The sequence below is a fragment of the Camelus bactrianus genome, chromosome 9 (assembly GCF_048773025.1).
Source record: "Camelus bactrianus isolate YW-2024 breed Bactrian camel chromosome 9, ASM4877302v1, whole genome shotgun sequence".
NCBI lineage: Eukaryota > Metazoa > Chordata > Mammalia > Artiodactyla > Camelidae > Camelus > Camelus bactrianus.
Genome location: NC_133547.1, coordinates 28,297,100 through 28,311,132, shown reverse-complemented (window position 1 = coordinate 28,311,132; position 14,033 = coordinate 28,297,100). Strand labels below are relative to the sequence as shown.

At 38.6% G+C, this 14,033-nt stretch overlaps 1 protein-coding gene across 6 annotated transcripts in view; it reads right to left on the bottom strand.

Moving 5' to 3' along the window:
• FNBP1L (formin binding protein 1 like) overlaps positions 1 to 13,226 on the bottom strand; it is a 108,822-nt gene extending 95,596 nt beyond the window's left edge. For 3 of the 6 annotated variants that reach the window (XM_074369981.1, XM_074369980.1, XM_074369978.1), the window contains exon 1: positions 12,952 to 13,220. In XM_074369981.1, the coding sequence (XP_074226082.1) occupies positions 12,952 to 12,975 (24 nt within the window). In that variant the 5' untranslated portion in view covers positions 12,976 to 13,220. Of the gene's footprint in view, positions 1 to 12,951 lie in introns of all 6 variants that reach the window. The other 3 variants (XM_074369983.1, XM_074369982.1, XM_074369979.1) reach the window with 3 other exon arrangements.
• Positions 13,227 to 14,033: the final 807 nt, after the last annotated feature.

The window sequence follows — 14,033 nt, the reverse complement described above, 5'->3', positions numbered from 1 at the left end:
TTTTCAAACCAGACCAAAGTATTTCTTTCCTGCCCGTCTGTCTCTATTGCACAGGAAGGTTGTGATTCTCAGTTTTACAATGAGTGATCTCTTCCTTTAAATTCACTTATATTTATATTTAGAGCATTTTTCCTTTACTCTCATATCTAAGAAGCAATAATGGCTCTGTACTGTAATAAATTTTTGTGTTAACAGTATCTAAAGGTCTAATAAGAACCAGAAGAGCTTTACAGCATCAAGTACACAGAGAAGTTTATAGAATGAATATATACAACCTGTTATTTTGTAAACAAACATCTTTTTCTATTATGTATTTAAGATAAAAAATCTTGGTTGGTAGTAACATATATAGATATAAATATAAATATAAATGGGTTTATATTTGCCTTAGTTTTTATTCCAACATATAATTCAGTAATTGTTGCTTCTAAAAATCATAGTGAAACAGCATATTGCCATTATTTATACATGTGTTTCATACTTATTTTTTCATTAATTTTTCACTTAATCTCACCTGATGGTAGGTATACTCCTAATTTACAAATGTGAAAAATAAGGATTGGGGTTTAACAGCTCGTAAATGACACTGATGAGAGATACAAAGAATTAAAAGTAAATTCTGCACTTAGAACTTATAATCTACTGAGAGCTGAATAAATGCCTTAAGTGAACATAGAATAAGTTACATACTATTTGTGCATTAGTATTCCAATGTTGGTGTTCAGTGACATGTCATATGATATTTTAATATACTAATATACTAAAAATTAAACACGAGGAAAAAATTAGAGGTATAAACATTGCAAAAGGAAAAGGCAGAGTATCACTACTTGCAGATCTGATACCTACAATACCTGGAAAACTTTTAAAAATGACTGAAAAATTGCTACAAAAAAGTAAGAGAATTCAGTAGGATAGCAACGTGTAGAATTAATATGGAGAAATGAGTCATTTTAATATATAAAACTACCAGTTAGAGCTTGATTTACCAATTATATTTCTGACCCCATAAAGTAAAGTTAACAGCAGAAAGCATTACTTTGTTTCCTTTTAATGAATGGAAAAATTCTAATACTTCACAGAACTAGAATAAACAATCCTTAAATTTATATGGAATCACAAAAGACCCAGAATTGCCAAAGCAATACTGAAGAAAAAGAACAAAGGCCAGACCCCAGGCTTCAGACCATACTACAAAGCTACAGTAATTTAAAAAGCATGGTACTGGCACAAAAATAGACATAATGGATCAATGGAACAGAATAGCCCAGAAATAAACCTACAGACTTACAGTCAATTAATCTTCAACAAAGGGGGCAAGAATACACAATGGAGAGAAGACAGTCTCTTCAACAAGTGGTGCTGGGAAAACTGGACAGCCACATGTAAATCAATGAAATTAGAACACTCCCTTCACACCATACACAATAATAAACTCAAAATGGCTTAAAGACTTAAACATAAGACTATAAACCTCCTAGAAGAAAATATAGGCAAAACATTTTCAGACATAAATCTTAGCAATGTTCTCCTAGGGCAGCCTACCCAAGCAATAGAAATAAAAGCTAAAATAAACAAATGAGATCTAATTAAACTGATAAGCTTTTACACAGCAAAGGACACCATAGATAAAATGAAAAAGACCACCTATGGAATGGGAGAAAATACTTGCAAATGATGCAACTGACAAGGGCTTAATTTCCAGAATATATAAACAGCTCATACAATTTAATAACAAATAAACAACCCAATCTAAAAATGGGCAGAAGACCTCAACAAGCAATTCTCCAGTGAAGATATACAAATGACCAACAGGCACATGAAAAAATGCTCAATATCACTAACCATCAGAGAAATGCAAATCAAAACTACAATGAGGTTATCACCTTACACCAGTCAGAATGGTCATCATTCAAAAGTCCACAAATAATAAATGCTGGAGAGGGTGTGAAGGAAAGGGAGCCCTCCTACACTGCTGGTGGGCATGTAGTTTGGTGCAGCCATTACAGGAAACAGTATGGAGATGCCTCAAAAAACTAAAAATAGACTTACCCTATGATCCAGCAATCTCACCCCTGGGTATATACCTGGAGGAAGCTCTAATTTGAAAAGATACATGCACCCCAATGTTCATAGCACTATTTACAATAGCCAAGACATGGAAACAACCTAAATGTCCACTGACAGACAACTGGATAAAGAAGTTTTAGTATATATGTACACAGTGGAATACTACTCAGCCATAAAAAAGAATAAAATAATGCTATTTGCAGCAGCATGGATGGCCCTGGAGATCATCATTCTAAGTGAAGTAAGCCAGAAAGAGAGAGAAAAATACCGTAAGATATCACTCATATATGGAATCTAAAAACAAAACAAAACAAAAAAACCAAGCACACACATACACACAAATGAATTTATTTACAAAACAGAAATAGACTCACAGAAAGAAAACAAATATATAGTTACTGGAGGGAAGGGGGCGAGAAGGGATAAATTGAGAGTTTGAGATTTGCAGATACTAACTACTATATATAAAATAGATAAGAGTTTCTTCTGTATAGCACTGGGAACTATATTCAATATACTGTAGTAAACTATAATGAAAAAATGAAAAGGAATATATGTATGTGTATGTATGACTGACACATGCTGTACACCAGAAACTAACACAACATTGTAAACTGACTATACTTCAATTAAAAACAAACAAAACCTCTCTGTACATACACTGATGGCTGGTCTCAACAAAGGCAACTCAATAAAGGTAGTGTAACATTCCTGATAAAGAATGAAGGTTCTGAACACAAATACCAGAATTTATATCCTAGTTCTACCACTCACTATGAAGTAGTTTTGGACAGGAAACTTAAACCCTGTGAGCCCCCAAAAGTAAGATACACTGCTCAAATATCCTACGTACTCAATAATCATTTGCTTATTCCTAGTAATATTACTAAAAGCAATTTAATGGGAGTAGTAAGAGAATATGATGCAGTCTAAGTAAAAGGAGTTTTCCAATGTCCTGGCTTAACGTAAGTATAGATTTTAGAGCATGTAAAGTAATGATCCTGAAATCTTGGTATTATGAGAATCATCTAGGGTGTTTTTCAAAAATACAAACGCTTGAGCCTAATTCCCAGAGATTCTGATACAGGAGGTTAGAATAGGGCTTGGGGAGTTTGTTTTGTTGTCACTGCCTTTAAATTCCCAAGGTGATTCAAATGATCATGCAGATTTGAGGACTGCTAATTAACAGCAATGTTTCTCAGCCAGGACTAAGAACCACCATCACCAACAGTCTTACAGAACTCCAGATGGCTGACCACACAACATCCCCAGAACTTAACAAAGCAGAATCTCCAAGCCAAAGTGGCCAAGTGACCAAAAGCTGCCTGAAATAAGAGTTGCTGCTGTTGTTGTTCAATTAATAAATAAATCAATAACCTCTGAACTATCAGAAGTTGAACATAGGAATGGATCAACATTTTACCTAACGTGGAAATAAGCAGGAGAGATAAGAAAGAACTAGGTTCTCAACCTAGAATAGAGTCAAAATACTGAGGAATAGAAAATAAAATAGTGGCTTTGACTAACACAACAGCTAATATTCTATCTACAATATAAATGAGTAAATAAAGACCACAGTTGCATTTATAATCATCAATTACTAAAAAAGAATGTTGCCATTATTCTTCTTTCACAGAAGTGAAGAAAAATCAAAATACCTTAGTTATGGGGATTAACTAAATTCTGTAATAAAATTCAGAATTCAAAGGTCACATATGAATTATGTAGGTTTTTCAGATATCTCCTAGACCCTGCCTCTCCTGGCCCTTCACAGCTGAAACTACTGAGACCTAACAACATAATAAAGCTTCCAACCTACACAAGGGCTGTCATCATAGTCAGAACTAAGGGAAGCAAGTCAAGTGGAGTGTCAGAGAGTTGGTAAGTTTCTTTAAGTAAAAGCTAACATTTACACGTAGATTTTAAGTTTCTCAAATTAAATGCCAAAATCAAACATCTCTTAGTTTGAAAGAGTGGCCAAAAAGTTTGAGAAGAAATATCAAATGTAAAAACAGTTATCTTCTCAGTATCACAATTAAATTTCTCTTTTACTCAATATAGTACCACGGCCTTCAATATTCATATTCAATATTTTTATTCATATTTTACTAATACATACTACCACAGAAAATTAACGTGAACATTAATATTTAAAACTTGAGTGAGGTTAACAGACATTTCTCCAAAGATACACAAATGCACAGTAAGCATAAGAAAAGATGAACATCATCTGTCACACGGTAAATGCAAATCAAAACCACAATGAGATACCACTTTATACCCACTATGATGGCTATAATCACAAAGTCAGATGACAAGTTTTGGCAAGGATGTAAAGAAATCCAGAACCTTCATAGATTGCTAGTAGGAATATAAAATGCAAAACAGTTTGAGAGTGCCTCAAACAGTTAAACACAGTTATCATATAACCCAGCAATTCCACTCTTAAGTATATGCCCAAGAGAAGCAAAAACATATTTCCCCCAGCAACCACCATGCTACTTTCTGTCTCTATGAATACAACTCTAGGTACCTCATATACATGGAATCATACAGTATTTGTCTTTTCGTGACTGGCTTATTTCACTTAGCATAACATCCTCAAGGTTTATCCACATTCTGTAGCATAAGTCAGTATTTCCTTCCTTTTTATAGCTTAATAATGTCTTATTGTATCTATACACCATTTTGCTTATCCATTTATCTCTTGATGAATACCTGGGTTCCTTCCACCTTCTGGCTACTATAAATAATACTGTAAACATAGATATACGAATATCTTTCCTTCAAGACCCTGCTTTCAATTCTTTTGGATATATACCCAGCAATGGAACTGCTAGATCATGTGGTAATACTACACAGAATTTTTGAGGAACTGCCATGCTTCTTCACAGTAGCTGCACTAGTGCCCAAGAGTTCTGATTTCTTCACATCCTCACCAACACTTGTTAGTTTCTGTTGTTTTAACAGCAGCCATCCTAATGGGAGTGAGAGGGGCCAGAGGAGATTTTTAAGAGGTTAAACTATTCTACATGATTCTTGAAATGTTGAGTATGACATTATACATTTGCTAAAGCCTACCAAACTTCACAGCACAAAGAATGAACCTTAATGTATGCAATTTTTTTTCTTTAAATCACTGACAAAAGTCAGAGGTTCCTAGGAAAGAATGCAGACTGTGATAAGAGAATCTAACTATATTACAAAAGTATGAAACCACCTCACTGGGGATGGGGGGGAACAGTGCTCATCTAAGTAACTTTGAAAATGAGGAGTCTGTAAGACTGAAGGGAAGGAACTACACATATGTCCTGTACTCAAGTTGATCAAGCTGTTCCCCACGGGGCTACAGGTGTAACCCCTGATACTGCTATACATACAGACTAGAAGGAAACAATTAAGCAAATGGATGGCAGCCAAATAGAGCTGTTAGACTAAGAATTTACAGATAAGCAAGGGGCAGGGGCTAGAAAGATACATGTAATAGTGGATTAGAGCTGGAGACATCAGGAAGAACCCATATTTAATATACAGATGGTTAACATAAAGAAATATTTATAGACATGGCTTAGTATACACATATATTTATTTTATCAGCAGAGAGGGACTACAATAAATAAAATTCCAGTAACAACGAGCATACCCAGCCCCATATATTGCTTTCTAATATTCTCCAGTAAGAGGAACCAGCCCAAACCTAAACCTACAGGCAGGGCATATCAGAGCTTAGTATGCACTAATATTGGCAGACATCTTTCCAGGGTCCTGAGATCACAAAATATTTAAGGAAAGTCTCTAACACGAAAGACAGGAACCAAAACTAAGAGACAAAAGCAACATGGAGGCTTCAGATACTATGCAAGGATAAGAAAACTAAACATAAGAAAACAAAAAACCTATCTTTAGTATACACAAAGAACTAAGATATTGCCCCAATATGCAAGGAGAAGATGCTATTTTAAAAGTACATTCAGAAAACAAAAAAAACAGCTCTTAGAAATTAGAAATATAATGACAAAAAAAAAAAAACACCTCAATGTAAGAATTTCCAGTTTCCAGTAGTGGCAGGCTAGGTTATTAGGATCAACTACTACTATTCCACTGGATAAAAACTTTAAAATATGGATAAAACATATTTCAAAACTTTTACAGGACCAAGGTAATAAGAAATTACAAAGTTACAGTGAGTAAAAATGAGAATCCAGAAAGGAAAACAAGCACACACAAGCTTTGCCCTGAGGATATTTGGCAATCCTGAAAATCAGAATTTTTGTTTTGATAACATTGCAAGAGATATGGGTACAAAAATCAAAATCCAACAAGGGAATTTCAAGCCCTGAACTTGATTTAAGGTGGTCCCAGACTAGGAGTGAACCCAGGCATATGGCAGAAGAAAATACAAATCCTACACGTACAATGGATGTATTAGGATGACTCTTACAGAGATCATATTAAATGGAAGAAGTCAGATGAAAAAGAGTACATATCGTATGGTACTATTTTTGTGAGGTTAAAAAAAAAACTTAACGAACCTAATCAATAGCAGTGCAGGTAAGAATAGTGGTTACCTTTGGGGGATATTTACTGGGGATGGCATAAGGGAGACTTTCGTATTTGCTCTTGGTGAGAGTTACATGAAGAGTGTATTCATTTTATTTTTTTAAATCTTAATGTTGTACATGTAAGAACTGTACACTTTATGAATGTTGTATTTTAATGAAGATTTATTTAAAATGAGTATGAAATAAGAAAATATTCAGATTTTTAAAAGTTAACAAATATTAATTACATTCAGCCTTGGAAATTGTAAAGGATGTTAATTTAGTTCATGGTCTAAGTCCAGAAGGTGATTCAAAAGTAATGATTTCTGTGTTTATTTAAAAGCTATATACCATAGTGATTCTAATGATTTTGATTTTTATAATTTATATTGGAAAAAATCTCAACTATTAACATTTTTCAAAAATCTCAGAATCATCCTAACTTTTACTCTCTGAAAAATCAATCTTTTGTTTTCCCAATTAAGTTTCAGACAATTTACATTTACATTATTCTTACATGGCAACCCGTTAATAGTCAATGTATACAACAGAATGTTCAGTTTTCATTTTAGAATCCAAAAAGCCATAAAGTATGCTTTAAGATACTCATTTGTACTCAAATAATCAAGGAAATAAGAATTCTAGACCTAAGTAAATTGAGAAAAACTTCATATGAAAAGGCAGAAGTAGTTGTATTTCCGATTATAAAAAGAATCCCTAAGATTAGGGATATGAGAAATAGACATGTTGGGGGAAAAAAATAAGTGACATTAGTATTCAAAACATAATTTAATGACAGAGTTATAGCAATTCCCCCCAATCAACAAGTATTTCAGTGCTTATCATATGCCTATTCCTTTTCCACAAATTAGGTATACAGCAGGGATACAACAGGAATAAAACAGATGACTCTTACATTCTAGAAACAACAAATTTAAAGTGCACCGAAAATAGTAAAAGCTAATTTTAAATATTTGCTTTTCCAACATCTAACAGATATATACTAATATTTCATGAATCTAATGATTAGTTCTCTATCAAGAACTTAAGGAAAATTTTCTAATATATGGAGTTTTTGCTTCCTACAAAATAAAACCTTTATATAATATTTCCCTATTAGTTTTTAATATCCTGCAGATATGATTATGCAGTTGCACAGAGATGGTGTTCCATAATTACAAACAATTACTATTCTCTTGTCCTATTTTGTGCCTGCAAACAGGAGCTGATACATAGGGAAAAGTAGGAAGACCAGGTTTTTAAGTTTCCAGCCAAACGTACATTTTATAGACTGGGGGAAGGAAAGGAGAGTGAGTGTTTTAAGATAAAGGCAGGAAAGGGGAGTGGAAATGAGCGTTTTAAGGAAGTAGCAATGCAGAGTTGAGATAGTGGTTAGAGGCAGCTCCCCGACTTCTACCTTATTATTGTCAGGATAGAATGGTGGCATAAACAGCTGTCTTGATTAAACATCACTCTCCTTAACTAGTAACAACATCTGTAATACAATGTTGAACATGACAATTTCTCCCAACAAAAAGGAATGTAAGATATGAATAACTGTACCATGACTATTTTCCAAAGATTAAATATAAATATAAGGTAGTACCCGATAAGAAAGATAACATCCAGAATGTGTATTCTGGAGGGAGAGGGTTGAAAGGAACTGGTGGACGGAGGACATTCTGAACAGTGATATCAATGTAGGGGAATATTCTAGAGTTAGGAAAGTAGTATCACCTCAAAATGACTCAGTTTTTTCACAGCAGGGCTTGTATTATAAGCCTTTATAAACCTTACCACACATTGTACAGTATTTGCCTGTCATACACTCAATAATTATTTTATTTTTTGAATTAAATTCCTACAGTAGTTTCATGGCCTTTGGAAAAAAAAAATACAGTTCACATTGATAGGGAGTTTTCTTTGTCAACCTCCTCTAGGTAAGTGCCTTCTGAAAAATCTGAAGTAAAACTAAGGTCAACTTACAGATACAGTCTAACCACTATAGACTACAATGGAACCAAATTCCTTTGTTCAGACAAATCTATTAATGTGGCCTAAGATTTCATAAGCTATTTTGGTTTTCTTCTTCTTCCAGTTTTATTGAGATATAATTGATATGCAGTGCTGTATGGTTTAAGGTGTACACTATAATTATGACTTACATGCACCATAAAATGATTACTACAATAAATGTTGTGAATATTTATCATCTCATATAGATACAAAACTAAAGAAACGGAAAAGAATTTTTTTCTTTAGGATGAGAAATCAGGACTTCCTCTCCTAACAACCTTCATATATTATATACAGCAGTTTTCATTATATTTATCATGTTGTATATTACATCCCTAGTACTTATTTATCTTGCAACTGTAAGTTTATACCTTTGAACTGCCTTCATCTAATTCTCCCTTCCCCACCTCCCCATTTCCACCTTTGCTAACTACAAATCTGATCTCTCTTTCTATGCTTCTGTTTTTGAAGTATAACTGACATACAACACTATGTTTATTTCTGTTACACAATATAGTGATTCAGTATTTCTATACATTTCAAAATGATTACCACGGTAAATCTAGTGACCATTTCATCAGCTATTTTGGCAGTCACACCATCAGGCTATCTGTCAGGTAAATTCACAGAAACTACCTTTAGAGGTCAATTCTTTACCAATGTGAGAAACGTTCAACCCAAGTACTAAAACTTAAGTTCATCATGTTGGCTTCACATTGTTTCAACCTTCCTGAATTGTTATCTATACCACCTAATCTATCATCACCTACCAAGGACTTCAAAACCATAAAAACTTCCTCCAGGATGCAATTATTAATCATTAATCAATACTCTAGCTAATGCAATGAACTATTAATTGGGCAAAACATGTATGATCGATCATCAATGGACACTGTATTAGTGAAAACAAAAAGATTAACCCAATCCTACACGCAAGGACTCAAAAGTCTAGTGCATATACAATATAAGTATTAAAATATAAGTGCTATATAAAGAGAACAAAGATAACGAAGCATTATATTAAAGTGTTAAGACTAGGAGCGTAAAATAAAGAATCCACTGAATCTATCATCCAATGCACATTCTTCAGTTTCTTCCAAAAAGGTATCATGAGCTTTGTCAAATGCACTTAGCTAATAATATGCCGAAAAGTAACAATAGCTTTTAAATTAGACACGCTTAAAACTAAGGGCCAAAAATCATACGCCACGAAACTAAGGCATAACAAATGTTTATAAGTCCCTTTAAATAAATTCAGATATTTGAACTTACTTTCTAATTTCCAGACTAGTCCCCTCATTTTCCTAGGGGAGCTAATTTTTTAATAATCATGATATGAATGGGATGTGCTCACATTTTTTCCATCTTTCTACACTTATTCACTGTCCACACACACACTGATTTTTTTTCCATTGAACTTTAGCTCCTCAAAAAAAATGAAAAAGCTATCTCCTAATAAGTAAAACTTAGTGACTAAACACGGGGTTCCTGTAATCCCTAATTTCCTTTTTTGTAAAGAGGTAATAATTACAAAACCTGCGCTTTGTGAAATCATTAATTCATATTCAGACTTTTTGATCCAACCATTCTTCCCATGGTAATAAAGAAATCAACACAATAAACAATGCATACTGAAAAAATGAAGATGCCGTCATCTCTTTGCATATTACCCAGAACACAGAACCCAGAACTGAGTCTCTAGCATTTATTCACTACCTTACTTAAATGCTCATTTGGAACATTTGCAATCTCTTAAAGCACAGCTGAAATTTATTACCAGTTAATTCACATCCTCTCAACAACTACACAAGTCTGACAGGCCCACTTTGCCTATCACTGTTAGTTCTGTCCCCAAGAGTCAGTATTAGATGGTTTTAATTTACTTTATTCTCAAGTTTAAATAACGTGAGACTTAAGAGAGCAATAAACTCCAATGATTCTAAGAAATAAACCTAAGTTTGAGTGCATAACTGTATTACCATTTTTTTGTAACAACATGTTCTCAGTAAGGTTTAACTCTGGGACAGTAATGTGATCCTAAACATAAAAATAATTAGAACTGGTTTCTAAATTCAAATGTTCAAGAGAATTTTCCCAACCTCAAATTCCTCAATGGCAAGAGCATAGTTTAGGTGTTGGTTCCCATCTACTGGAAGCACAATATCCATACTCAAAACGGAGAACAGTTGATGGCGGGAGAAGCCTAGTCAAATTTTTCTAAAGTCTCTTCTGGTCTCAACAATAGTCCTCTACACCAACTTACACTTATTTAAGGTTTAAGCATCCAGTTGATATTAGTTCATTCTTCATTATTTAATTCCTAATAAATGCCTTCCTCATATCCTCAAACATGAATATATTAAATGTTAAGGGAAAAATTTGTTAACTTTTCATAATTTCCAAAGGGATACAAAATAAATTTTTTGTTAGAACAAAAATTTCCATCTCTTTATAGTTTACCTTTTTAAGTTGCTGAGAAACTACTCAAACGCTGAAAGTAAATAACCAAATTACAGGAGATGGGGGTAGGGGGAGGTAATTGCTTCTGAATGTATTATATGCTTAAATTAAAATTTTTTTAAACTTTAAAAATCGCATTTTAGTCTTCACTAAAATATTTTAGTTTTTCCTTAAAACTGCTTTTCTATACTGTGATACAAAACGATTTTTTCCCTCAATCTAAATTTAGAGTTAAATCTAATATTCCTCTACTGTTTTACTACCTGTAATTTTTAAAAGTATTCTGCTTACATTTTTGCGTCCTCTGAAACGCTGATCATTTGTGTAGGTAAAAATAAAAATATTTTCTAATTATAAAAAAAGAAAATGAAAATATATCTCCTTTCATTAATGACATACTAATCAATTATAGAATGTATTAAATCAAAAAGAAAAGAGCAATAATGCCTGAGAATCTAACCAACGTAAAAAGTTAAATTATACTGTATTATCCTCTCCAATACAAGAACAATTACTGCTATCTAAGAACGAAATGGAGAGGTTCCTGAGGTATTTTCTCTGGAGTGGTGTGTTTACAGACTGGGCAAACACCTATCCAGAACTTCACAGATTCCTTGGCTGGCTAAGTAGGTATTCCATTAGATGAACTCTAAAGTCTCTTTCAGTTGTAAGGTTCCCAATCTGTGAGTGAAACGTGAAAAATAACATAAAACACTGTGCCCTTCAGTTAGCCGAATTGCCCTCATTTCCCATCCTAACCGTACGTATGGAGACAAAAAAGTTCCTTCTCTTTCTCTATAGTGAATCCACCAGATGCTGGTTAACAAAAGGCACGGAAAATACGCACAGGTGGGATAAAAGGGGAGTGGCTGCGCCAGGCGGCGCCCGGGACAGCGCCCCACGCCCGGCGCCCCGGCAACACCTGGGCAATCACTGCCAGCCACACCTGCACCCTCCGCCGCGGCGTCGCCGGCGGGCTCTCCCGCCGTTACAGGCCCCCGCACCTGGCCAGACCCTGGGCATTGTCCGGAGCCTTCGGCGCCCAAGAAAAGCAAGGAAGAAAGAAAAGCGGGAGGAGTGAGAATAAAGAACGCAAGGGGAAGTAAAGCACCCGGGAAGCCGCGCGCTCCTTCGGCAAAACTAGCTTCAGCATCGGTCACTCAATTTAATTCAGACCCCAAAAGCCAGCCCCCCAGCCCGAGGCAGCAGCGGCGGGGGGCCCAGCCGGAGTTCCCGGAGCTACCCTGGTCTGGAGCGCGGAGACAGGGAGAGGGAAATGGGCGTGTGGGCTGGGCCTGGCTGGCCGGAGGCCGGGCTCCGAACAAAGCCGCCCGGCTCCCCCTACCTGGGGCGAGGGCGGCGGGCGGCGCCTCGCGCTCCCCGCGCCGCCCTCGCCCCGGGGACCCTCCTCCGGGCTGGGGGCGCCGGCGAGGCCCCTCCCCGCCCCCGAACAGCGCCCCTTCGGGACAATGGGCCCCCTCCCCCGCCTCCGGGCGGGGAGATACAAAGGCAGAGAAGCGCGGCCCGGCACCGAGCCAGGCGCCGGGAAAGAGACGGCGGAGGGGGGAAAGGGGCCGGGAGAGGACGGCGGCGGCCGCTCCCAGGCCGTCCGGGCGCTGCCCTCGGGCCCGCCGCGGCGGCACAGGCGGGCGCGGACCGGCAGCCTCTCAGCCCCGGGCCAGGAGGGACGAGGGTTCTGCTCACAAAGGGAAGAGGGACCCCCAGCCGCCGCCGCCGCCGCCGCCGCCGCCGCCGCCAGAGGCGGGGACTGCCCGACGCGCTCCGGCCGCCGACGGCCAGCGGCGCCCGCCCAGCCCGAGCCCCGCCGGGCCGGGGTCCGCGCCCGCCCCGCTCCCCGACTCACCCACAGCTCCGTGCCCCAGCTCATGGCGTAACTTGAGGCGGCTCGAGCCGTCCGGCTGCCCCGCTGTTCGTCCGTCCGTCGGCTCCGCCGTCAGTCTGTCCGACCACTGGAGGGCTCTCGGCTCCTCTGCTCAGCCTGCGAAGGTGCCGCCACCGCCGGGCTCCCCTGTGAGTGAGAGAGACGCGCCTGGAGAAGGCGACGCCGACGCCGCGTCCCCGCCTCCCGGAGCCGGCAGGGCAGGGGCCCGGGCTGAGGGGAGGCGGGCCGCCGGGAGGGGAGGGGAGGGGGCGGCCGCGTTGCACCCTGGGATTGGGGCGGACCCGCGCGCGCCCGGCGCAGGCCCGCGGGGTCTCCTCGCTCGAGGGCCGCCCCGCCCGGCTCGTCCTTCCACTCGGCTCTCTTGCTTCTCGTCCCTCCAGGCTCGAGCTACCCCACCGCCGCCGCTGCTCGGACCTCTGTCTCCGCGAAGGAAAGGGAGAGAAGACGCCCACCTCCCTTCTCTGCCCTGAGCCCCCCTAAGTGAGAAAGCTCCTTCCTGCCTCCGTGCCGCCTCCACTTCGAGAAGCCCAGACGAGGAACCCTCATCCAAATCCTTGGGTTTAGATGGTGGAGAGTTGTGTTTTATTTATAAAAAAGTCTTAATGGTTAAGGCGATCTTGGGAATCACTAAAATATGTAGAGCGTCAAATGTGAATGCAACGTGCCCCCGATTCTGTTTTTAATAAAGCGTTCTAATTTTATAAGTTGTCAGGAAATCATAAAAGAGGCAGATGTTTCAGCATTCATTTTGGGATGTTGCCATGACAGGAGGTGGAAGACATGGGCAAGTGTGAGCCGAGTTGTCACCTGCAGGAAAGGAGAAGTGAGCTTGCCCCCTTTCCTGGAACGAGCACCTGGTGTGGGGGTGTTGGATTGGGGGCAGATTCCTACCAGGCGGTGCAAAGAGCCTGTTCGGAACTTGAGATCGCTCTCGCTCTCACTCAGAATACCGGGACCGTGGAGGCAGGTCCACCATTTCCTTTGTTCTCTGTGGACTTACTTCCCGGCCTTTCTGTGTAATCATTAACTGCAGTCAGCAAGTT